Source organism: Rattus norvegicus, chromosome 7 (assembly GCF_036323735.1).
Source record: "Rattus norvegicus strain BN/NHsdMcwi chromosome 7, GRCr8, whole genome shotgun sequence".
Classification (NCBI taxonomy): Eukaryota; Metazoa; Chordata; class Mammalia; order Rodentia; family Muridae; genus Rattus; species Rattus norvegicus.
In genome coordinates this window covers 57,273,911-57,299,316 of record NC_086025.1, presented here as the reverse complement: position 1 = coordinate 57,299,316, position 25,406 = coordinate 57,273,911, and the positions used below count along the sequence as shown (strand labels likewise).

Here is a 25,406-nt window from a genome sequence, read left to right as displayed (position 1 = left end):
TCAATTTGAATAGCGTTCAGATGTCACAAAGCCCACACCTTCCTTTAGCAGTGGTTCTCAATCTTCCTAATGTGACCTTTCAATATAGTTCCTTATACTATAGTGAGCCCCAACCATAATTTCGTTGCTATTTCATAACTGTAATTTTGCTACTGTTATGCATCATAATGTAAAAATCTGATATACAGGATATCAAAATAGGCAAACCCTGTGAAAGGATTATTCAACACCCAAAGGGGTCATGACCCACAGGTTGACAACCTCTTGCTTTAATGACTTTTACATTTGTATAGCACTTAACACACCCTGTACATGCATGCATTTTATTTCTATCAAAATCTGGGATTCCAAAGATGAAATACATGAAGATTCTCAAGGACAGAGAACTTGCCTAAGGGCCCATATCAGGAAAATCTGTTAGAACTTAACAAATATTGGCTGTAATTTCAAATGCAACCTTCTTTCCACAATGACATTGTTTAACAAGGGCTGACCCAACAGTTGACGTGACGTCTTATCAAAAGAAAGCCCCAGATTCTAGCAGAGTTCTAAGACTATTTTTCTTTAGCTTCTTGAAATGTGGACACAAAACATTAAAACAAATTGCCTTGCCAGTGTGTATTGTGAAAGTGACTTTCACACAATGGGTAAAGGAATATCTCGTGATTTGAATTGAGTTAGCAACTTGTCAGACTCCTGTTTGGAAGTCCACACCAGTTCCAGAGAATATTTTGCTTTGAAATTCTGGAAAAATATATCTTGTTGAGTATGTAAAGAAAAAGGTTGCCCTTTTCTGTTTCAATCTCTGTTCAATTCAGTGATCTAGGAACACAATGGAGTGTGTTTTCTCTAACCTGAAATTTGGATTTCCCGAACATACATTATTTTTTGTCTTCAGCGTTTGTTTCATTTGTACATCCCCCTCCGACAGTTTCATCATGTGGTCTGAACACACTGTCTGCTCTTGCTTTCACACATGAACAGAATGGAGGACAGTTTCCCTCTAAATGCACAATGCCTTTAACGTCCTTTAAAGAATATCGCACAGAGCCCACAGGAGCATTACAATAACTGCTCCCCTTACCTAGGTGGAAACAGACATACCTGTCACACAAAAACGTGAAAAAGCAATTAACACCTCTGAATTCTGCTGGGGAATTGCCTAAATAAGAAATATCAGGCTGGCTTCACAGTTATTATATATTTAATATTTAGTGATTTATTAGCATAAGTACAGAGGTCCTCAGACACCCCATGTGCTCTCCCTAGGCCTGAAGAACCTGTGTAAATATGAACAGAGTGCAGGACATAATTGTTTGCACCTGTGTTACATGTTGCTTTGGGGTCACATTTTTTAAAGATTTAATGAAGTCCCAGGACTACTCTATGCACTTATACAACTTAATATGCAAGCCTATATAAGTTTCCAATCAATAACTTCTCCTGAATAAGAAGCACACATCTGGGTTCTATGCTGCCATTCACAGATGAGGCTTATCAGCCTTCTTCCAGGGCTGGGGTGCTGAGCAGAAAGTTTACAATCATCAGGTCTAGTATGCGCACAGTCGAGGGGCAAGAATGAACCTGAGAGAGACTCAGATGGATGTGCATATCAGATAGCACGGAAGCCCAATCTGCCATGGCGTCTTTTCCAAAGGACGGTTCGTGATCCCTTAGTGTGCAATGTAGGCACAAAAATCAGGCTAGGAATTTTGTGAGACAAAAAGAAACAGAGCTCAGGAAGGTCTCTTTCCTAAGGAGATGAAACCCGCATGTCACAATACAGAAAAAAGTACTTCTCTTTCTTAAGGTATGGAGGCGACTCTTGGCTTTCTCTGTGTAAACCTCAGAGTGCTCCCACTTCCTCTTTGGCAGAGACTGGTCAGGGAAGAATGGAACTACAGAACACACGGCAGGAAAGACGCCAATGCCCTTGGAAAGATGCTTCTGGAGACTGGAGGAGGAGGATGCACTTTCTCCTGGCTCAGCAGCAGAACAGACAAAAGTCTCAGGTGACCTTCAAAGTCTGCTGATTCCAGGCCACCTGCACTTGTTTTTCTTCCTGTGGGCCTACAATCATGATCTGTATCCTGTGTGATCCGCTCACACCCTCCCAGGTGAGACGGATTCAGGCATCAGCTCCAGTGAGTAATTACCAGTATGAAGCCCTCTCCAGGGCTGACTCCAAACGTTGTAGCAGGCACAGTCTTCTGATCCTCCGTGGTCCCAAACTTCTTATGTCCCATACTTATGGGTTAAATCTGAAAGTCTGATTTAGGATGCTCCTGTCCCGGGTAGTGGGGCCTAGCTAGCAGCAGTAGGTTACAGGAAGGGAGCTTCAGACAGGACTGCATTAGCACTGAAAACCTTGTTAAACTATAAGGCCATACAGCTCTTTCCAACCCCTAGGATGTGCCTGTTGAGTACTTTGGTTACAGTTGTGCTAAAATTCCATCTTGTGGATAGGAGTGAGACCCTATTTTGTAATTATGGGCGTGGCCTACAGCTATGCTGAAACCACCATCTTATGGGCGTAACCATCTTGTGGGTTTGGGCATGGCCTGTGACTTGTACCTAAGCAGGAGGATTTGCAAAGGTTCCACGTGTATGTTATCACATTTTATGTGCTGACTTCAGTGCCCGCCCCCCTCCTGGTGACTTCCTCCCTTTGTGGTCTGTGGGGTAGTGGACAGGGACGGGGGCTGAAGGTGACCTCTGGAAGACAAGGAATTGAAGTTCTGAACTGTCTGATAACACACTGACTGAGCCTGGGAATAGAGTCCTCCTCAGTCAAGCCTCAGATAACACTCCTGCTTTGTAAGACCCCAGGGAAGGCAGATAAGCCACGCTAATATCCTACTATACAGAAACTGAGAGATAATACATGTATATGGTTTAAGCTGCTGGACTTGTGGTAATATTGTTAGGAAGGAATAGATAATTAATATAGATGCTTCCTGTGTATTAACTTACATAATCCTCGTTATACTCTCATTTTGCACCATGGGAAAGCTGAAGCCTGAATCGTAAGCAACCGGCTCATTTCCACAGAGCAGCAGGTAACCAGGATGCTGACACCGGAATCAGACAGGGTAGCTCCAGATGGTGTCCTAACCGATAACCTGTACGGGTTTCCCATAAAGTATCCCAACAGCATGTGTCAAATGTCCAAGCCACACGCTGGCCATGCTATCTGCTGGGAGGAGGCATGTGTAACCCCACCAGTCCCCTACCAGTCGCCTGAGAGCATAGTGCTGAGGGGAGCAACAAGTGCTGCCTCTAAGAATTCTCTGGCAAACTGAAAAACACAGTCCGGGCTGCCCTGCAGCAGGGGAGTAATGCTGACTGCTAACTGTTCATATGCATCTAATTCTGCCTTTAAGATAATTGAGAATGCACTAGCCCTAAGTTATGGCTTCTTATGGCTGAAGTATCTCAAAAGATTGATGACTTTTGGTTTAAGTGTGTGAGCTTGTGTGTGTGTGTGTGTGTGTGTGTGTGTGTGTGTGTGTGAGTTTGCATGTGGGTGTATGTGTTTGTGTATGTGTGTGTGTGTATGTGTGTGTGTTTGTTAGTTGCTTCAGTGTGACACTGAGCTACACAAATACGTCTCCATGCCTCCTCTTGTTTCTCCTCTGGAGGGTTGAGTCTGGTACTGATGATGCCCATCAGGATCTGGTAATGCCAGGCAATCTTGATTTATTGATACTACTTTTTGCAGAGATTTATCCTTTGTAAAGATCTCTCAACACCCTGTGAGCTGAAAGTTAAAACCTCCGAGGCTCATCATACCCAAGGCCTGTGAATCAGTGAGGTTTGGAGGCAGGACACGGTGTGCCGCTTTCGGCAGCGTAGCCCGTGTCTTTCGCAACGCCTGCTAAGTGCTCATCAGATTTGTGGCGGTCTCTGGCGAGTCGAACTGCGCATGTGCGCAGCAATCAGGAAGACGACCTATTTGCAAGCTAGAGCCTGACGAGAAGAATTTCTGACTCAGTTCTCAGCTTAAAGGTGAGCGAGTAAGGTGATTGACTCCCAGTCCACCCCACCAACAAACATAGTGAGAGTTTTTGGTTTCTTTAAAAACACAGTAATGTTATGGGAATCCATTTTTGTTTCAATCCCAGGTATGGGATATGGTGCTACTTCACTTTGTTCACAGCCGTTGACTATGTCTTGTTCTCTCTCTCTCTCTCTCTCTCTCTCTCTCTCTCTCTCTCTCTCTCTCTCTCTCTCTCTCTCTCTCTCTCTCTTCCTCTCCGTCTCCCCCCCTCCGTGTGTGTGTGTGTGTGTGTGTGTGTGTGTGTGTGTGTGTGTGTGTGATGTTTGTCAGCTCCAGATAGTTTACTTCTGGGTGCTCTGGAGTGGGTATGAATGAGAGAGCCCAGGGAGGCCCCTGTAGCTGCTGCTCCCCTCTGCTCTGGTTATTGCTGTTTTGCTGGACTGCTGGATATTCTGATGAGGAAGACTGGACTTGCCCCAAGGAACCCAACCATCCTAGCCAGTAGGAAGTAGCCTACAGAGGTCTGTGTCCCTTTTCCACTCTGACCTTCTTTCTCGCCAAACTAGTATCGGGGGAGGAGGTGGAAAAGTAAGAGAACCTAATAAAATAATTTTAAAAAGCCAACATACAAATGCTATTAAATATAACTTGAACAAGATAGTTCAGCTTCTATGAGCCTTAATTTCTTTGTCCATAAGACTGGGTTAATTTTTTTTCTTTTTTTTAAAACAAAAAAACAAACAAAAATAAAACCTAACTGATTTTTCTGTATCTGATGGATGTCTAGAAATGTTAGACAAATATCTCAAAGCTAGATAAATATCAAGGAAAGAAATATTCAGACAACTGGGCAAACTCTGTAGATTGCCTGGTATTATAAAGAGTATTACTGAAGGGAGAAAATTCTAGCCTCACGAAGTCATGAGATCAAAACTTGTAAGCTTTCGCTGACAGCAAGTTTAACACAAACATGACTTCGCTTACGAGTATAATCATCACCTCCATGTTAACCAGGGAGAGTAACGATTGCGTGTACTTTGCTCTCTTCAGACCACAGTAAAGTGAGGTATTCAGTTTGCTCTGCTGAATGCTAACAAGCATCAACAGCCTAGAAAAACTACTTGAGAAAGGGAGTGATGTCACACACGGTCAAGAACTTAGGCGGGAATGTGTTTTACTCGGTTTGAAAGCAGCAACAGGAGGAACAGATGTTAGGTGTATCCACGTATGCAAATGACTGGACTTGAAGGCAGATCAGACTAATTATAACAGGCACTGTGTAGAGGCTCAGAGTGAGAAAATTCAGTCCATTGGCACAAGTACTTACTAGGCAGAGATATGAAAAAATAGGGGGCTATTTTTGTAATAGAGCCAATTTCGTGTATTTAAACACATTGAAGTCAGACAAATTATATATAAGATTTTTAATATTGTGATTAGAATGCAGAAGTAGTTTGTGTGTGTGTATGTGTGTGTGTGGTGTGTGTGTGTGTGTGTGTGTGTGTATGTGTGTGTGTGGTGTGTGTCTACCTGTCTGTCTGTGTGTAAGACATGGGTATCATAGTAGTCTGAGTCCTATTTCTACCTTTTTGCTTTACAAGGAGGGGAATGCATAAAAGTGGTGATATCCTAAGGCAAAGCTGGGCCATATGCATCTGAGAATCCTGCTGGGAAAAACTCATAGTGTTTGAATGACTGGTTTGAGGAGGGGAGGGGGGTTGCATTTAATACAGAAACATATCCTTCAATTGAAAGGGTTATAATATTGAACTAGAGATGACTTTAGAAGCTGGTAATAGTCACAGAACAACTTGAAATAAATATACTAAACTATTGTAGTTTAAATAGGAATGGCTCCCATAGTTCTATATGAATGCTGATACCTCACTTGGTGGCACTGTTTAAAAAGGATTAGAGGTGTGGCCTTCTTGGAGGAAATACGTCACTGGGGTAAGCTTTGAGGCTTTAAAAGCTCACATCATTCTCAGTTAATCCTTTGCCTTCTGCTTGTAGATTAGATGTAAGCTCTTAATATCTGCTCCAGCAACATGCAGCCCTGCTTGTGGCCATGCTTTTTTAACCATGATGGTCACGGAATTAACTTCTGAAACTGTAACCCCTGATAAACTCATCTGTAAGTTGCCTTGGTCATGGTACCTTAGTGCAGCAAAACAGAAGTGACTTATACAACTACAAAAGAAAAACAAAACAAAAGAAAACATCAAAACATCTTACATCCTGGGAGCTCCTGAGAAATGATTGTGGCAAAACAGTGAGAGAGTGGTGAGTGGAACCAGCGTATAATTGGTGGAGAGGACATGTGTGTCAGTATCAGAAGGATAAGTCCACTTCATCCCCTTTGCACTGGAGGCTGCAGGACTTGAGAGAGAAGAGTTATGCAGACTATACTATGTAGTGACTCTCTAGCATGACTCAGGAAATCCATCAAGTCTTTGAAACGACATTTCTTCTTCCTGAAGCCTTCTCACCCATATCTTTCACAGTCCATAAAGGACTTCTCTTCATTCTCACATAACTTTTCACAGGCAGCTCTGCTCTCCTCCGGTCTCTACAATGTCTTTCCTCCCAGGGAACTCTGTCAGGGCTGGGTACTGAACCTCTTCAAAGACAGTGTTTTGCTTTAATCCCCACTTGCTCTTGCAGCAACTGCTGACTAAATTGAGAGCAAACTGACTAGCACACAGGCTTTCTATCTCCTTTCATGTTTCCATCTCTCTATATCTGTATTGCTACGTGACTCAGTTTTACACCCACCATAGTGGCATTCGGCTCTTGCCGGGACATGGGATAACCACACTTTCTTGACTCTATCTACCTCACTGCCTTTCTTTTTAACCTGACTTCTGTTGAGTTGTCTCTTATTGCTGACCTCTGAGAACTGCTGCGTCCCAGGCTGACAGCCTGGACCTTGTGTCAACCTACCTGAACTACCTAGATGGTTTCTGCCACTCCAAAGGCATAGAGTCCACCTTCCCAGTAACAAGACCCCGAATGTGAGCTTCTAACCTAGATCTGAGTGTTCATCTTCCACGGGTCCCCCACTTCCTGCTGGCTCTCTGCCTCTGTGAATGGCATCTGCACTTACCCTAAGACATCAGTCCAGCCTTCTCCTTCCATCCGTCTGCCCATGTCTGACCTCTGAGTAGTGTGTTGGGGTGCTTTATCAATTGACTGTTTCGATTACTGCCTCCTCTACCCCAGCTCTGTATTTTTCTCCTTCCGCTTTAAAACTCCGACTGTCGCTACTTCCACCTCCACTGGTCTAAGATCTCATCACTTCCTTCCTGAGCTACTACACCAGCCTTCTAATAGGCTCTCCTGCTTTCGAGCTTGTCTCCCATGAGCAGCCAGAGGGGTTAGAATGAAGAGCAAATGCAGTCGCTGCTTTAGCTGCTCCAGGCCTGGATTTGCCTCCATTCTCTTCAGACTCACATCTGTGGTCTCATGATGACCTGTCACCGCTGCAGGACCTGTGTCATTTTCACCTCCGTCCCTCAGACAGTGAGCTAGCCCACCCTTCTTTTCAGGCTCACCAAATGTCACTGCCTATTAGAGGCCATCTTTAGGTTCGTTTTCAAACCCGTGACCACCGTCTTTCTTTCTTTCCCATCTCTTTCTGTTTCCATCAGTTCTCTTCATTGTGCCTGACATCCCGTGAGGGATCTGTGAGTATCTGGATCTATCGCCTCCCAGTGGCCAACCGTAGAAGCACAGGGACGTCTGGCCCTGCCGCACACCTACATCCTGAACACGTAGGTTATGTTAAGGAACTGTGCCTGGCACAGGAGGTGCTGGATAAAGGAGGAGAAAGTGGGGAAGTGGGAGGAGGTGGCCGTAGTGAAGACTATTCATGTCAAATTACTGTGAGCATCCCTCCGAATCTACATGAGCAAAGAGCATCTTAGTGATTACAGACTTATGTCAGAGTAAAGGATTGGCTGGGGACAGGAGCAATCAGAGAGGCATGGATTGGTGGAGGGCAGGGATCAACAGGTATTGGTTTATATTCCAGGAAGAAGGTGGGCTAGGACCAGAGGCTGTCAAACTCCTAAAGCAAATGAGACTGGCCAATTGCTGCAAAGTAGTTGTACAAAAATTTAGAAGAGGAAATCTTCATTGTATCTGTTTAACACCTACGTCATTAATAGATTTAGAGAGATTTTAAAAGAATTTAAATATTTAAATTATATAAACATAAATATTAAATTATATGTTTATGTAATATTTTATAAATACTATTTATAATATTATCTATTATTATAAATAAATATTTACAAAATTTTACTTATAAATATATTTATATTTTAAAATAATATATAAAAATAACTAATATATACATATTTATATATATAAAATATTTTTTAAAATAAATTCAAAAAATAAGTTATTAAATTGAATGAATTTTACCTTTACTCACTGACTCTGATTATAGGAAATAAATATGAGCTAACCTTTTTACAAGGCTAATATCTTTTTCACAGGACAGTGTTTCATTTCATGAACTCATTGTAATCTAAAGGCTTTACATTATTAAGCAGTTTTAAGAGGGAAGTAAAAAGTATGCAGTTATAGTGTTACCAGTTCTAGCAGACATATTAAAAGCCAATGTGGGGGCTGGGGCACCCATTAGACCGGAAACTCAATGTACCCCCATCAGAAAGGCTTCTTCTTACAATGGATGGGGGATTAAGCAGAGGCCCACAACTGGACATTGTGGAGAGAGAGAGAGAGAGAGAGAGAGAGAGAGAGAGAGAGAGAGAGAGAGAGAGAGAGACTGACTTTGGAGCACTCAGTCCTAAACGGTATCTCGTATTCTAACCCCTCCCCTCAAGGCTCCGAGATCTAAGTGGACCAGGGGGCAGAAAGATTGTGCAAGCCAGAGGCAGTGCATGGCTCCAAGGAGATACAGACATGGCAGTAGTGATCACACAGAGACTGTGGCAGTGCACACAGCATGCACACACGAGGTCCCAAAATTAAAAAGGGGATTGGACACAGGATCTCACCTGTAACCAAGATGCTATGGCACAGGGAAAATCAGTTTTCTCTAACGGGATGTCACTGAGGATATCAATATTCAGAGTAGGCCCCATGTCTTGCCCAGCACGAAATGGACTCTATTAGGGGGGACAGGCTTGCTTTTGTCTCATTTTGGTATTTTCTGTCTCCTTGGGTTGTTTTCTTTGGTTTGTTTTATTGAGAGAAAGTGGGAGGGCGAAACCAGGAAGCTGGGTGGGCAGGGGTGGGGTGGGATCTGGGAGGAGTTGCTGGAGGAGACGCCTGATCAAATATACATGTGAAAAAACTTAAGGAAAACGTCTATATAGCCCATTTTAATTAGTTCCCTTGACCTGGAAGTTCGGAACAATTTCTATGCTGTTGAATAGCCATACAGTCCTATATACTTAGGGATAGGTAGTATATCCCTAAATACTGCATTTTCCTCCTCAGTTCTTCAAAGTCTTCAGTTACTCAGAGTCTCAGCATTGCAAGACATTGCACATTAGCCTGTCTCTAATCCCAGGCACCATTCACTGAGGACAGATGGATACGTGAGCTGGATAGACAGGACAAACCTTCATACCCTCTTGGTGCCTCACAGAAGAGGTTTGGTTGCTCTTCGGAAGACTAAGTTTTTACACCTCTTCACATTTCCCTACCACCTTCTTCAGCTGCTCACCAGGACTCTGACCAAAACTCACATTAATCTCAAATGTATTTAAGCTTCCTACTTGTGACCTTTGACCTTTGACAAGTGATTTTAGCTCTCAGGACATCGGCTTGCTTGTCTGTATGAGGGGCATGGAAACTCATTCAGAGATGTTGTATGGAGAAATAAAATCGGACATGCTGTGTTCAGCACCTAGAGTACAGCGTGCTTTCAATGGCCAGTAGCCCTACGGTATCACCTGCCTCCTTCTGCCCATGCCCTCTGTCTCTGGATCATGGGGCACTGTGGTCACTGCATTCTTTTATTCCCTGTGCTCAGGTTCACTCTGTGTAGTCTCCTCTTTCTCATTCAGATCTCTTTTCATCTTCCACAGAAGCCCCAAAGGCACTCGATGTCTACGTAAATGACCTTCTCTGCACCATAAGTCAGCTACCAACTTATGTACCAATAACGGGCTGAGGGTTAGGATTCTCAAGGTCACTTCTTCTTGGAAGACTCATCCCAAGTCAGGGTCTCTGAAAGGCTGTGGTATAGAAACTCTGGTGGATGCCAGGAGCTTTGAGGGGATACACAAGCCTTTGTTTTACATTCTTTGTTGGAAGTTTATTTCTTTTAGATTGGTAGATCAATCTCAGACATTAAAAGAATAAGAGGGAACAAAACACAGGACCAATTCGACTTCACTTAAGAATCATAGCAATTATAATATGAATGGATATAATATTAGTTATATCACCAAACATAGGAGCCAGGAATCTGGGATGCTGTTTGGTCATTTAAGGCTTATAGATAAGTGCGACATAGCCATGGGACCCAGGGCTCACATAAAACACTCCTTCAGTCTTCCCACACACTGCTCAAGAAACTCAGCTTTCACCTCACCTGATTCTCTAAAGTCACTTCATTTTAAACCCTGAATTGGAAGTCCCTCTAACTTGTTGAAGAGGAGTATTGATTTTCCCTCAGTGCAAAAGCTAGGGAGGGAAAAGACTTCTCTGTAGCTCTTAGACACATATCCCTGAGCTCTCTTGTGCGGTGTTTTCTCAGAGACTGTGGTCTGTGCTAGTTGTGGTTAGACCCAATCCTGTTGACCCCTGAACATACCCAGAGCATACTGTTGCCTTAAAAACCACCACCCCTGTGGCTTTTTAGGAAACACAGAGGCAAAGTGGAAAGTCACTACAAATAATCTTCCCTTAAAATTGCACACAGGGATAAGCATTTCTGGGAAATCGCTTGCTGCACAAGCACCACTTTGTTGACATTCAGCCATGTTTAGTGACCAGTAGGTCTGAGAGCCGTTCAAACGCCATAGGCTGACATTTGTGAACTGCGAATGAAGGCTCCAGCATTGAGCACACAAATCAAACTGCTCGTTTCACTCAGTTTGACTGGAGAACTCTGTAATCCAGTTGCATGCAGCAAACTGGATCAGCTCTCTGGAGGAAAATCCTTAACGTGTCCTGGCCATAATCGGTAAGGATTCTATTCTGCGTGGTTCTATTTATGAACTCTAGAATGCTTTTACTCGCACATTAGCTCTTCTCTACGGTGTAACGGTGAAATGATTCATGCTCACTTTGTCAGCTTTATGGTGAGACAGTACTTAAACTGTTTCTTCCGAGGGAGGGTGTCTGCATGTATATACTCTGCCCGAAGAGAAACAAATGAGCCAAGGGAGAGAGCCCTGACCTTTAGAAGTCTTTCTCTTCTAGTTGATCTATGTTTCGTTCATTACTTTGGGGCAGTGTGGTTTCCTTAGAAACGTTATATTTGGTTCACACTCAAGACCAGCATGAATATCTGCTACAGACTCTGAGGAGCCGGTTGTAACAGTAGAGGGTCCTGCACAATTGAGCTGCAACTGCTCACAGGATGCCGCGGTCTTTGCAGGGAGTCAGCTGCTCTGAGGCTTTGCTCATTTGTTTATTCCATACACACCTAGCGCCTGTGACGTACTGTTCTGCCCACTAGAGAGACCAAACCAAGAACACAACCTGTATGTCACATACATTGTAGTGAGGGGCTGAGAAAGAAAATAGTAATATATTTATAAGTTTCAGACAGTGGGAAGTATTATGGGGGGAAGAAGAAACAGAATCTCTAGGGGCAGACATGGGAATGGCATTGTTGTCAATCCTCTTGACCCTCATCTAGAACTTTATTTAAAAGTTATTGAGCCATTCTGGCTATCTCAGCAAATACCTTCTGATTAGAATGCTTGTAGACATTACTGTTTGGGGCTCTCTGAATGCCACCAGGAAAGGGCCCTGCTTTCATTTGCCCCGCTGCCTGACTGTGTAGTGAAAATGTTTGTCCAGTGGCATCTCCTGACACTGGCGACATGCTCACCGACTGAACAGTCTGATTCAGTGACAGAGGACAGTATCTGTAGCTTGCGTGACATTTCATGCTCAGAGTCTACACCAGATTTCCATTTCTTATCTGGTGAGAATCCTTCGTTCTTTGGGAGAGGTTCACTGATACAACTAAAGAGGTGAAGTTGAATCAGGCTGAGCGAATGGCCTTTGTGTGCCTGAAAACTGATACAGCTATTAGGTCCAGTGTCAAAGTCACTCTAGATGGCTGCTGTAATAATGAGAATTTAGATCAATGAAGCATCAAATTGTATGAACAACAATGTCAGGAAAATGATAAGCAGAGATGTTAATAAAGACCTTCAAACTTGTCCTCTCTCTGTGACTGAAGGCTGCCAGCTCTCCATGATGTCAAAGACATGACATTTTTCCCCCTCCCAGATCTGGGAATTGAGATGTGGGTCCTTCCTGGATCCTAACGGCTCTACTAAGTACGTCTTGTTGGATGAGGACAAATTTTAGGCTCTCAGTCTCATATTTACATGTCTAGCCCAAACCTCTAAAAGGGACCCCAAAGAAAGATTGAGACTCAACCATTTATGAACATATCAATTAATATCGTTTCTAATAGTCCACAAATGGAAAAAAAATTTACCCTCCACAACTTTTTGTGACCTAAATCGGGATGTAGATTTAAGACACTTTTCCTCTGTGTCCCAAAGTTTCTGAAAGATGATAGAGATGCTATTTTGTAACTTCCCACATTTGTGAGCAGAACGACCAGTTTCTTTCTGATGAACAAGGTTCCTTGTATGGAGAGGGAGGCAAGCCAAATCAATACGACACCAACTGCAGGATTTGGGGTCTAATGCAAAGCCCCATCTCTCCCCTTACACAATAGACAGGTATGATTAAAAATCTTGTCTTTAGGGAAAACCATAAGCTATTTCAAAATCTGTCAAATTCAAAGTTTGAACAGATTTTCAATATTTGTGCAACCCTTTAATTAGCCTAATTCCACTTCGCCTGTAGTCTGCCAACTCAAGGGCCTCAGATCAAAAGCTTTCTCATAAAGCTACATTTATGGTGTCTGTTAACCCACAATACCTTTGAACCTAGAACTCATTTTATCTTTGAAATAAGATTCAAACTTCACTTCCTTATTTATTAATATTATTTTTTTTCAGAAGGTTACCTTTAAATGTAGCCTCCATGTCCCAGCACCAGACATGCCATCTCTTATTACCTTCACTGAAAATTTACCAAAGCTTATTCTAAAAGTCTAAAAAAAATACCTTTGCTTTTATATTTTATGCCATAATGGGCACTATTAAAAATGAGAAGTACACAAATAATATTAATAATGCATTTCCTTTCATCCAAAGCAAATGCATTTGGCTCCTGAGAGCTTCTTAATATGTTGCCTTCTTTTTTGGGAGCGAAAGAAGGGAGATGAAAGGCTTTAATGAAAGATCCATACGACTCATGATTATAAAGTAATTACTGTACTAATTTTGAGTCTATGTGGAGATATTGGGTTCTGAAGTAAATGAAAGATTATATTTCTGTGAACATTCAAAGTCACCCTTTTGGTACAGAGCAGCTCTATCTGCTAGGCCATGAGCATAGTGCAGCCCGCGCGACAGAATCTTCCCTATGTACTGGATCTGTATTCTTAGATAACTTTCAAGCACCTGCTTCAATTGCCATAAAACATTTACAGACAATCTTAAGATGTTCATTCTGACCTTATCCTCTCCTACCCATCAAAGAAATCACTAACAGGAGTAAATTCAGTGATCACCATTGTATCACTGGGTGTACATAGCTTCGTAGGCTGACACGGGACATGCTACCCTTTGAAGGTTTCAGCCTCCCACTCTGAAGGAGCCAGTGAGGTAAAATGGCTCTGGGACAGCCCCTGCCTTGGGAGACATCTCTCCACAAAGACCAGAAGGTGGCTGGCAAGCCAAGACTGTCTTCTTAAGGAGGTACTGCTCTAAACATACCTGCCCTGCTCAGAGGTTTTATTGTGGCAATAAAACCCCAAGGGAAGTGGGATTGGAAGGTGAACATAGGAGGAGAGAGTGGGGAAAGATGCAGAATTGAATCCAGCTTAGTCTACAGACCACTTTGGACTTTTCAACAGAAGCTTTGGCAAATCGTGAACTCGAGTTTACCAGGCCTCTTCCCCTGTCTATTTTCTCTCTAGGACTGTCCAAGAGCAAACATGGACATGGCAGGAGAATCGTCAAGATCTCTTGATGCTGGGTCACACCTCTTTGATCTGAGTGACTTCTTGCTAAGGTTCCGAGGCTGTGCCCTTCTTATTCCCAAACAAGGGTTTACAGGTGCTTTAAGGTGAGAGAACAAAGCAGTCTTAGAGTCCTAAGAATGCTTAGCCAGTCGGGGAGGAGTTTAGGAGAAAGTTGTTTTCTCTGTAAGCAAGCTTTAGTAAGGAATGACTAACCATTTAGATTCTCTGTCTGCTGGCTGTTCTTCTCTTTGATTAAGAATGGAGATTTTTTTTGAAGACCTGTTCCCTCTGGCCCTTGCTCTATGAGGGATGAACAAAACAAGGTTTCTTTGTGGTCAAATATCTAAAAAACAATGAAGCCTACAAGAAATTGTAATCCCAGCAACTTTTAAATCACACACACCTGGAAGAACAAAAGTTCTGTAATAAAGCATCACGTGTGTGATAGGAAATAAAAGTTATGATTTATAAATCTGCTAACCCAATGAGTAATGTAAAAACATGGTTCAGTGACTTAGAGACAATGTCTGTCCCTTCAAGTAAGTTACAATTTAATATGCGACATTAGAAAAATCCATGGAAGGAAATCCTGAACAACAGCCTATGGGGTTTTGTCACTGTGACCACATGCCTGCAATGACTACATAATAGAAGATGATTATATTTTGACTTGCAGCTTCCGAGGTCCCAGTCTGTGGGCATTTGGTTCCATTGGGTTTAAGCCCATGGTAAGGAATCCAGGGACAGAAAGCCAAACATCTCACATTCTTATTAAACACGAAGCTACAGTGTACTTCCCTAGCAGGCAAGGGCAGTGGGAAATCTCTCGGCTCTTCCTAGCAGAGGAACGCCAGTTACCAACAAAGATACAGAAGTCAAGGAGAGGGCAATACTGAGCTGACATTATTGACCTTCCAATACGGTATTTTCTTATGGCTGTGAACACAGCTCAGACATGGCTGCTTCTAACTGTGAACAGCACTAAGGATGATGTTTCACAGACTGGAATAGACATCTTGGCACTGGGTGATGCCAACCAATTGCAGAATGGAAACCACTTCAGAGCCGTCAGTGTAGCAAAATAAGAAGATACAATGTACTCACGTCTGCTTCTAAACTATGAACTTTCTTAATAGCCCTAAAGCTTCAAACAAGACTAAATGCAATCACAGGCAACTCTTAGAAGAGCAGAGAGGAATCTTGAGCAAAGTCTCCCACAAACTAGCGTTGCCCTGTTCTTATTCAAATGCAACACCCTCTTTTCACCAATAGACTGGCCAATTGCTTCAGCTGAATAGGGAACACGAGTCTGCCACTGCTTAAGAACCGAAACTACTCTAATGTCCTATAGCTTAGCTTTCGCCATGCTTAATGAAATATACAAACAGGGTTTAAATGAGTCTTTAAGGCCTATGAATGCTTCTTGCCCCGCTCTTGTAGGCAGGTGCTTTTATAGACAGTCTTCTAATTATCAAGCTGAGATCATACTTTGGGTTTCCTTCCCTCTTTAATTTGACAGTGCACATGCTCTTAGGCTTTTAGTTCTCAAACTACTGAAGCTTCCAAAATACTGGTTTTGAGGTAGAGAATTGTTAATAGAGTCCTCACAAATGGTTTATGTACAAAATGTCATTCATTGTCTCACAAGAGTCTACATCACATTTTCCCAAGGAAACCAAGACCCAGAGGTTCGAAAGAGTTATCCAACAGAAGCAAACCAAGGTTGGAAGAAGGGAGAAGACAGGAAGTGGTTTTCCTCCACACGTACCATCAGCACATAGTTTTGTTCTGACAGGCACTTCAGTAAAGAAATGGACGCGTCCATAAATGCCATCCTGCTGAAACCAGACACACGACAAGTAAAAGACACTTGATATTAATTCTAGTTATTTTGCAAGGGGTTCCGTGGCAGTGGCAGGTTGCAAGATGAATCCTCGTAGGTCAGCAAGGTTGCCTGACCCAGTTTTTGATTATTGGTTATACAAGTTGTGTGGAGTGCAGTCTGTGCTCTTTGAATAACATGGGTACCAGGATGGAATCATTTAGGACCACCAAACAACAGGATTCAAAAATAAGTAAAACAGCTGAAATATCCAACAGTCTGGTCTAACCTGGGATGCTCTGTCTCCTCACAGCCAATGCTCCATCGGGCGGCTTTGTCTGGCTGGCAGATTTAGTGTAGGGACTCTCATCTGCAAAGGCACAATGAAGGGTGTGGTTAATTTCCATCCAGTTTCTAGCCTGGTGAAGACCTATAATGGTTTGCAATCCTTCCAGAGAGAGAGGTCATGAGGGGAGGAAAAGAGTTGATGACCTGAGTCCTACATTTTAGGATGAGTGTGGATGCTTTGAATGTCAGTTCCTTCTTGAGAAAGAGGGACACCATTCTCAGGTACCCGTCAGAGTTGTAAGGATCGAAAGCTAACATGTACGTGGAGACTTCTTTTTTAACATTAGGAAGAGTGCTGATAGGCTCATCAATCCTCTGCCTGTCATGTAGATCCACCAATAGACAGATTTAGTGTAGGGACAGGAAGATAAAAGATTGAACGAAATGGCCCAGCGGACACTAAGAATAATCAGGGGGAGGAACAAAGAAGAGAAAATGCAGTATTTCAGAGAAGCAAATGAATGAGCGTTAGTACTGCAGAGGGATGAAGATAGCGATTAGTAGGCTCTTGTCGGGAGCACGAGCTAGCATCCAGGGTGAAGCAGAGGGGTGGGGTCATTCCAAAGGTAAGATCGGAGAGGCAAAGAAATGGGAAGGAAAGATGGCTTGGGTACAAGAAGATATGTCTTGCAATAAGCCGTTTCATTCTTTTAAAGAGTGGGTTAAAAACAAGCGATAGAGCAATAGAAAGTCAGGAGTAGTAGCGAATCAAAGAGCAACCAAGAAGATGGAGGGGTTGAAGCTTCATGTACTTGTGAGCGTTAGGGAAAAGGTTCAGTGACTGAGACATGAGGTGAGCCAAGACTGTGGAGGAGTCGGTCCACTAAATTATAAGTCAAGTCTCTTGTTTCTGATTTCTTCGGAGTTGGAATCATGAGTGGGTGACACAGGAGAGCTCGTGTTAGTGTTAGAATAAGGAACAATGCTTCCTAGTTTGGATTGAAGCATCCCTGCGAATAGTGAAGGAGACAGCGGGAGTAAAACCTTAAGAGTCTTAAGAACAAGATTGATATGGCTTGAGGAAAAAAAAATCATGTAAAATAATTACCCAGCACATGCTGTCAAGCTAGGTGACACAATGACACATCTTCCCACGCTGGGACATGTTTGTTATTGCTGTCATTGTTTTAACTGGAAATCATTAAAGGATTAAAAGGAATCATATCGCACATGGCAAACTATTAAACATAACAAGCATTTAATTCGGCAGCAAGGTTTATCATCGGAGGGCTGTGCACATTAATTCTCCCAACTAAGTGGTGTGTTTCCACGGCAAAGCGCTCATTTCTTCCCCGGGATGTGCATTTCCTGGAAATGATTCACGATTTCATCATAAAAAAACGAGCAATGTCTTTATAAGCAATGACAAAAGATTAACACCGAGGCGATGGCAATTATCTTAAAAAATGGCAGGCACGTTTGTCTCATGCTCATATGCCATTGAGCACACAATTCTTTTCATTTCTTTCCAACCATAACAAAGCTAGCAGCTTTAGAGTACCAAAAGAATCAACAACATCATCCACACACTTCTGAAGCAGCATCTTGAGACTTGGCGTCTTCTCAGTGCAGGTACCGTGTTGAAAACAATGAGATAGCGTAAAACAAATCCAAGCATTTCGTCACGAAAGTGGCCACTTGTCCCACTGTCCATTCCCATCCGAAGAGGGTATGTGAGCTTCTCATGCTGTTAGTTTAATAACCAGACACCATGCTTCTCACACAACAGTCATTCAGACAGGCTGGATCCCTGTGCAAATGTCTGAGATTCTACACAACACTGTTGCCATACTGTATCTCCTTTCCTTTAGCCACAATGTGGCTCATTTACAGAGATAGAGCCCATCACACCCCCCCAGTCAGGAGCTGAGACTTAAATCTTCAGTTTTTAATTTGTCAGTAAGACCCTGGGTTAAACGTGGTGTTGGGGTTTCTTAAAGGGCAATAGAGATTTTCCCAGGAGACTCTTGGGTTATCTCTTCTTCATGCTCTATTTTAAAGAGACCATTAAAAAGAAAGAAAGAAATTCACCTAGTTTGCATTACAGAAGTTGTGAACCCCGTTAAATTGTTTTCTCATTTATATTTGAAAGCTACTTTTTTGATTTAGGGCTGAGATCCTCTAATAAAAAGGTCAAAACTGAATGATTGGCCACCTGACCAGCATCTGAATAACCATTCCCAACCCACACCCTCCCTCTCAGAATCAAGCATGCCTTTCCCAGGCACAAGAGAAAGGAGATACTTATCCAGAACCCAAAAGCTGCATTGGTCAAATAATCATAGGGGAAAAGTTCAGTATTTGAGAATAGCTGGCCAGAGTCGCAATGCCTACTGGGAGTGAGGCTGGCAACACTTGTCCTGAGCACTGTGGAGGGCTGAGCAGCAGAGACACCCGGGACAGCTTAACTCAGTTACTAGGAAACCACCTGAGCAGTCACCCCTTCACCATACACCAGCAGAGGCCCTGTGGCCTCCAGCTGCTCGGCACACAATGGACTGCGGCTCTCTTGAGGTGATTTAGCGAAACTCAGCAACTCAAACTTGGGAAATGAAAAGTGAGAGAAGTCACAGGACAAGAGTCAAGACTCTGCTCTAGGACACTGAAGGGAAGGAAAGACAGAGGTCATTTGGTTTTCATCTATTTAGTTTTGGAAAAAGTTTCTTAAAAAATTAATGAATTACTTATCAATTATATTATTTTTGTGTATGATCGCTTTGCTTGCATATGTGTGTGTGTCTTTGTGTGTGTGTGTCTGTGTGTGTGTGTGAGTGTGTGTGTGTGTGTGTGTGTGTGTGTGTGTGTTTATGTGTGTGTACCACGTGCATGCTTTCCTCCTACTTCCTGCAGGCGCTATCAGTTCCCCTGGGACTGAAGTTACAGAGCGTGAAAGTCTACATGGGTGCTGGGACTTGAACCTGGGTTTTCTGGAGGAGCAACAAGGGTTCTTAAGTGCTGATGAAACTTTCCAGCCTCTTATTTTACTTTTATATTTGTGTATGTGCACACATGTGCATGAATCTGTCTGTCTGCTTGCTGTCTCTGTGTGTGCATGCTCCTTTCTGTCTGTCTGTCTGTCTGTCTGTCTGTGAGTCTGGATTTGAGCACATGAGTACAGGTTTCCACAGAGTCCTGAAGAGGGATTTGAACCCCCTGGAGCTGGAATTACAAACAGTTGTGAGCCACCTGATGTGGGTGTTGGGAACTGAGCCTTAGGCCCTCTACAAAAGCTGTGTGCTCTCTTAAAAACCGAGCCATCTCTTCAGGTTGTGACTTTTAAATCCTGCATAGAAATGTATGGGAATCTATGGAGGCTTCCAGCATGGTTCCTCACATGTGTATTGAAGCAGACTTGTATATTTATTCCTAGAATTTCATGTTTAGATGACAATGTAAATAACTTTTGAAATTTTATGGTTAATAGTGAAACCCAGAAAGGTTTATAGAAGGAAACACACTGAAAATGAACCTAGACTGGATTTCTTATTTTCCTATTCTCACTTTTAAAAAAATCTTATTTCTTCTTTGATAGACAAAATTTTATAGTAAGGCCAATAGTAAGCCTGCATGTAAGCATATGATGTGGTTTTTTTGTGCACAAAACCAAGAGACAGTGTGTACTGTGGGTCCCTCAAGCAGACATTGTGTGGTGTGGGTCCCTCCAGCAGACGTTGTGTGGTGTGTGTCCCTGTGGCAGACATTGTGTGGTGTGGGTCCCTCCAGCAGACGTTGTGTGGTGTGTGTCCCTGTGGCAGACATTGTGTGGTGTGGGTCCCTCCAGCAGACATTGTGTGGTGTGGGTCCCTCCAGCAGGCATTGTGTGGTGTGTGTTCCTGTGGCAGACATTGTGTGGTGTGGGTCCCTCCAGCAGACATTGAGTGGTGTGGGTCCCGCCCATGGGAAAGCCTGGGAAGTGTGTGATCCTTCTCTACTGTGAAATATGTGCACATGCTCTTCCCTCCTCCTCCTCATTTCTGTGCATGAAGTGAATATTTTAAAAAATGGCACAATTGAACCAATGCATAGGCTCCACATTACATTTAAAATTATTTGTGTGTGTGTGTGTGTGTGTGTGTGTGTGTGTGTGTGTGCGCGCGCGCGTGTGCATGTGTGCCAATAGAGGCCACAGGAGGGATCTACAGGAGTTGGAATTTCAGACAGTGGTGAGCTACCTGACTGAAATGCAGGGAACCACACCCACTACTGCCACATTTCTACAGCCCCCTCAGATTTACCCGTGAATCATAAAAATCTAAAAGGAGCACCAATACAATTAATTGCTCCCCTGTATGGTCCTAAAAGAACCTTTGGGTATCTTTTAAGGTACATATGAATACTTTCCCTTTTTGTATTAAGGAGGCAATCACTTTATGAATTAAACATAGATCAAATATAAAATACATGAGTTCACTGCAGTCCTAGAACAGCATCTACAATAGGCATTCAGTGATACTTTGCTGGTAGACTATGGCACATGAACAAGTGTGTCAGTATACCTCCTCCCACCTCTGTTTTTCTTTCTTTTTCTTGGGGAGGGGAATCGAGGTTTGTAGATTATCCCCGATAAAGTCTCATCGTTATCTGAACGCTATTACGAGCTGAAAACTGAATGTGACAGTCCAAACTACTTTTTCATTTTATGGCATGCTAGAGAGATGTGACTGGTTCTAAAGTTGATAGTAACTATATGTTCTTTCACATTTATTTCAGTTTTTGGAAGGATCTGTCAAGCAATATTTGCTAACTGGTTTACATATTTGAACAAGGTCTTATGTAGTCCACATTGCTTCTGATTTGCTATGGAATTGAGATGGCTTTGAACTCTGGGTGTTCCTGCTTCACCAGCTGAGTTCTGGAACTATGTGCAACACCATACCCAGAAAGCCATCTTAATGCCATTCCTTTGAATAAAGGAGTTCTGACTTTCACGTCACATTCAACTTTCTCATAGACAGTAGATCCTATTAACAAGGGATCCTTTCAAAAGTCACCTTTGAGGCCAAACAGACGTTTAACCAATGAGCTATGGCTCACTGCGCAAACGTTGAAAGGGAAAATAAATGTTACCTAGGGTGTCAGAACAGCCAGCCTTCTCTAATGACATCTCTGTAACTATATAATCACTGTCACACATGATGGCCTTCCACTGTCACAGGGGTTTGAATATTGTTAGTAATGAAGAACCACAAGGGTCCTTTGAGAGTCACTCCAGGAGGCTGTGGGGATATACCTTCCATTGACACAGAGAATCAACATGGTGACAGATGTTCAAATATACACTAAGATCTCTGGCCCTCATGTCTTAGACAGGGTTACTATTGCTGTGCTAAAGCACCATGATCAAAGCAACGTGGGGAGGAAAGAGTTTATTTGGCTAATGCTTCTATCTCACTGTTCATCATCGAAAGAAGTGTTCATCGCAGCCTTATTTATAATAGCCAGAAGCTGGAAAGAACCCACATGTCCTTCAACAGAAGAATGGATACAGAAAATGTGGTACATCTACACAAGGGAGTACTACTCAGCTATTAAAAACAATGACTTCATGAAATTCATTGGCAAATGGATGGAACTAGAAAATATCCTGAGTGAGGTAACCCAGTCACAAAAAAAAAACAAAAAAGAAAACAACAACAACAACAACCACACACATGGTGTGCACTCACTGATAAGTGGATATTATCCCAAAAGCTCAGAATACCCAAGATACAATCCACAGACCACATGAAGCTCAAGAAGTAGGAGGACCAAAGTGTGGATGCTTCAGTCCTTCTTAGAAGGGGGAACAAAATACTCCTGGGAGGAAAGACAGACATAAAGAGTGGAGCAGAGACTGAAATAAGGCCATCCAGAGAATGCCTTACCTTGGGGATCCATCCCATATGCAGTCACCAACCCAGTCACTATTGCGGATACCAAGAATATGCTGACAGGAGCCTATATAGCTGTCTCCTGAGAGTCTCTCCTAGAGCCTTACTGATACAGATGAGGAAGCTCGCAGCCAACCATTGGACTGAATAAGGGGACCCCAATGGAGGAGTTAGAAAAGGACTAAAGAAGCTGAAGGGATTTGCAACCCATAGGAAGAACAACAACATCAACCAACCAGACCCCCCAGAGCTCCCAGGGACTAAACCATCAACCAAACAGTACACATGGAGTGACCCATGGCTCCAGCCACATATGTAGCAGAGAATGGCCTGGTCAGACATCAATGGGAGGAGAGGCTTGGTTCTGGGGAGGCTTGATGCCCTAATGTAGGGGAATGCCAGGGCAGGGAGGCAGGAGTGGGTGGGTCAGGGAGCACCCTCATAGAAGCAGGGGGAGGGAGGATGGGATTGGGGGTTCCCTGAGGGGAAACCGGGAAAAGGTATAACATTTGAAATGTATATAAGTAAAATATCCAATAAAAAAAAAGAAGAAGAAGTCAGGACAAGAACTCAGACAGGGCAGGAACCTGGATGCAGGGCCTGATGCAGAGTCCATGAGAGATGCTGCTTACTGGCCTGTTTCACATGGCTTGCTCAGTCTACTTTCTTACAGAATCCAGGAGCAGCAGCCAGGCGATGGCTCCCCCTACAGTGAACAGGGCTCTCACCCATTGACGACTAATGAAGAAAACACCCTACAGGCTTCTCTGCCTACAGCCTGATCTTATGGAGGCATATTCTTAATGGATGCCCACCTTGGAGGACTTCAGCTGTGTCAAGTTGACACAAAACTAGCTGGTACACCTCACCTGCCACAGTTTGGTCAGAGTATTCATGCACAAAGCACAGGGAACAGTTCACCTGGCTTCATCGCTAGGAGGGAACAGTTCACCTGGCTTCATCGCTAGGCCAACTGAAGCTGCTGCTTATCAACCTGAAAAGCGAGTAGTCGTCGTCTAAAGGGGACGACTGCACAGAGCATCACGGACAAAGCCCATGCTGGAGCTGGGAGGTTCATCCCATGGTGAGAAGGGGGCTCAGGTCCCTTACCTTATCGTACCCTTCAAGGATTGCCTGGCATCAAATCAGTGCCATTTCCAGGATCTGAGCCTCTCAAAACCGGATGTGACCATCGTTCAGGACTGACTACTCTGGTGGTCATCGGGAGTTTTGTTGAAGAAAATAACATTTAATTTCCATTGGCTGAGACTAATCAGAACCATGCTAAACAATTTCTAGCAACTAATTATGCATCGCCGAGGCACCTGCTAAGCCAGCAGATCTCTTACCTTCTTGATTAGGGGGGAAAGATGTTTGGTGCACTTAAATGTTTCTGACCAACTCTCGGCAGCAGGAGGCAGGGAGCTCATGATACAAGGCTCACTCGAGCCTTTGGGAGGCAGAAGACAACACCGCCTTCCACAAAGGAGCACAGCCAAACCCACCGTGAAGGAAATCTGTCCCTTGAGCCCAATTAATGACCATGAATTTTAGCACCTACTATGTGCAAAGTAAGGCAGGAAGTGGAGAAAAGATAACAGAAGCATAGGAAGGTGATTCTCCTTAGAGGGAAACCAAGCCTGTGCGGAGGCGGTGGAGGTGGAAAAAGAGAGACTCACCACCATGGCTTGAAAGAGAATCTTGCGATCCGAAAAGAGAAAAGTAAGCTTTTGCCTACATGCATTGTGATTTCTTTTTCTTGAGCTGTGGTTCTGGAGATCTCGCCCCTGTTGCCCAAGAACATAGTGTGGTTGTTCCTTCCTCTTGTGCCCTTCCTTATCTTCCAGTTCAGCTCTCAACAATGGTGGTTTGATGAGAACCTCAAAATCTTCAGATTTCCTGGAAAATAGCTTTGAAAAGATCTGGGTGGCAGAATTGGTGACTTAGGTCTTTCTCTTCTTTTTAAAGAGCTGTGTAAGGTGGATCCACAGGAGCTAAAGTTTAAACTCAAGGAGACGACCTCATATCTCTCTACAAATCTCAATCGCTCATCATTTTTCCCAATGAAAACAATTCTGTTTCGCTTGGGACAAGTCAAGGCTACCCTATGCATCTTCCCACCTGGCTTTATTAGTTTCCTCAGGTTTCAGCAATACTGCGTAGACATGTGGGGACAACAGTCCAACAACAGCCAAAAATACCTACTGGTATTGAACCATTAAGAATGAGTTGTCTCTTCGCCATTCTGATTAAGCCTTCTACACAGCTAGTTTTAAAGCGGAAGGGAACAGCAATGAGCTGAATTTGATGGTAGGAGGTGAGGTAATATTCTCCTCCATCATGGTCGCTCTCCTATTAAGAAAAGATTTTCTCACTTCATCCACCCCTCCTCCCTCCTGCCTCTTGTCATTAATTTCACATCTGCATGACATTAGTGTCCTCCTTGACTCTGCAGGTTTCATTAGAGTTTCGTAATTCAGAGGAGACAGGTGTGCTTTACAGTCTTAGGGGATCAGGGCCTAAACTTATAGACATTAAAAAGAAAAATGCATCCTCCAAACAGCACAGCTTCATCTTAAAAACAAAGGCAACTCGACAGGGAAAAGCCATCAAGGCCTCAACACTACACAAAGAACTAGAAGCAAATGGGTAAAGCTAGGACCAGGGGAGGGAGGTCCGCTCCAGGGAGGAGCACAGCAATTGGTCGTCCTGTGCCAAATGGTTTGCCCTGAAAACATACCTACAGGTAGCATTATGTAAACTTAACTGGTTATATTTAGAAACATATATGTAGATACATATACCTTTCTATCTCATACACACACACACACACACACACACACCCCACACACACACACACACAAGCCTTAACGAAGAGGACATAGATTTGGAAAAGAGCAGAAAGGAGCATATGTGGGACTTTAGAGGGAGTAACAGGAAGGAAGAAATATTATAATGAAATTAGAGTCTCAAAAGGTGCAAGAAGAAAGCTAATTAAGAAAGGTGTGCTCCGTTCTTCACAAGGCTAGGATGTCTTCTAAGCTATGTTGCTCTTAGCTGTACGGCCACTTGTGTGGTTTAGTGTGGCATGTGCCCCAC

General features: G+C 43.3%; 1 protein-coding gene across 19 annotated transcripts in view; it reads right to left on the bottom strand.

Annotated features, from left to right (window-relative positions):
* The window catches only part of Grip1 (glutamate receptor interacting protein 1), a 657,377-nt gene that overhangs the window by 178,561 nt on the left and 453,410 nt on the right, over positions 1-25,406 (bottom strand). For 14 of the 19 annotated variants that reach the window (XR_005486730.2, XM_039079960.2, XM_063264315.1 and 11 more), the window contains 1 exon segment: positions 16,379-16,459. The exons of the other annotated variants lie outside the window; for them this stretch is intronic. Coding sequence is in view for 13 of the 14 variants with exons in the window: in XM_039079960.2 (XP_038935888.1) it covers positions 16,379-16,459 (81 nt within the window). In the remaining variant the exon portion in view is untranslated. 19 annotated transcript variants of the gene reach the window in all.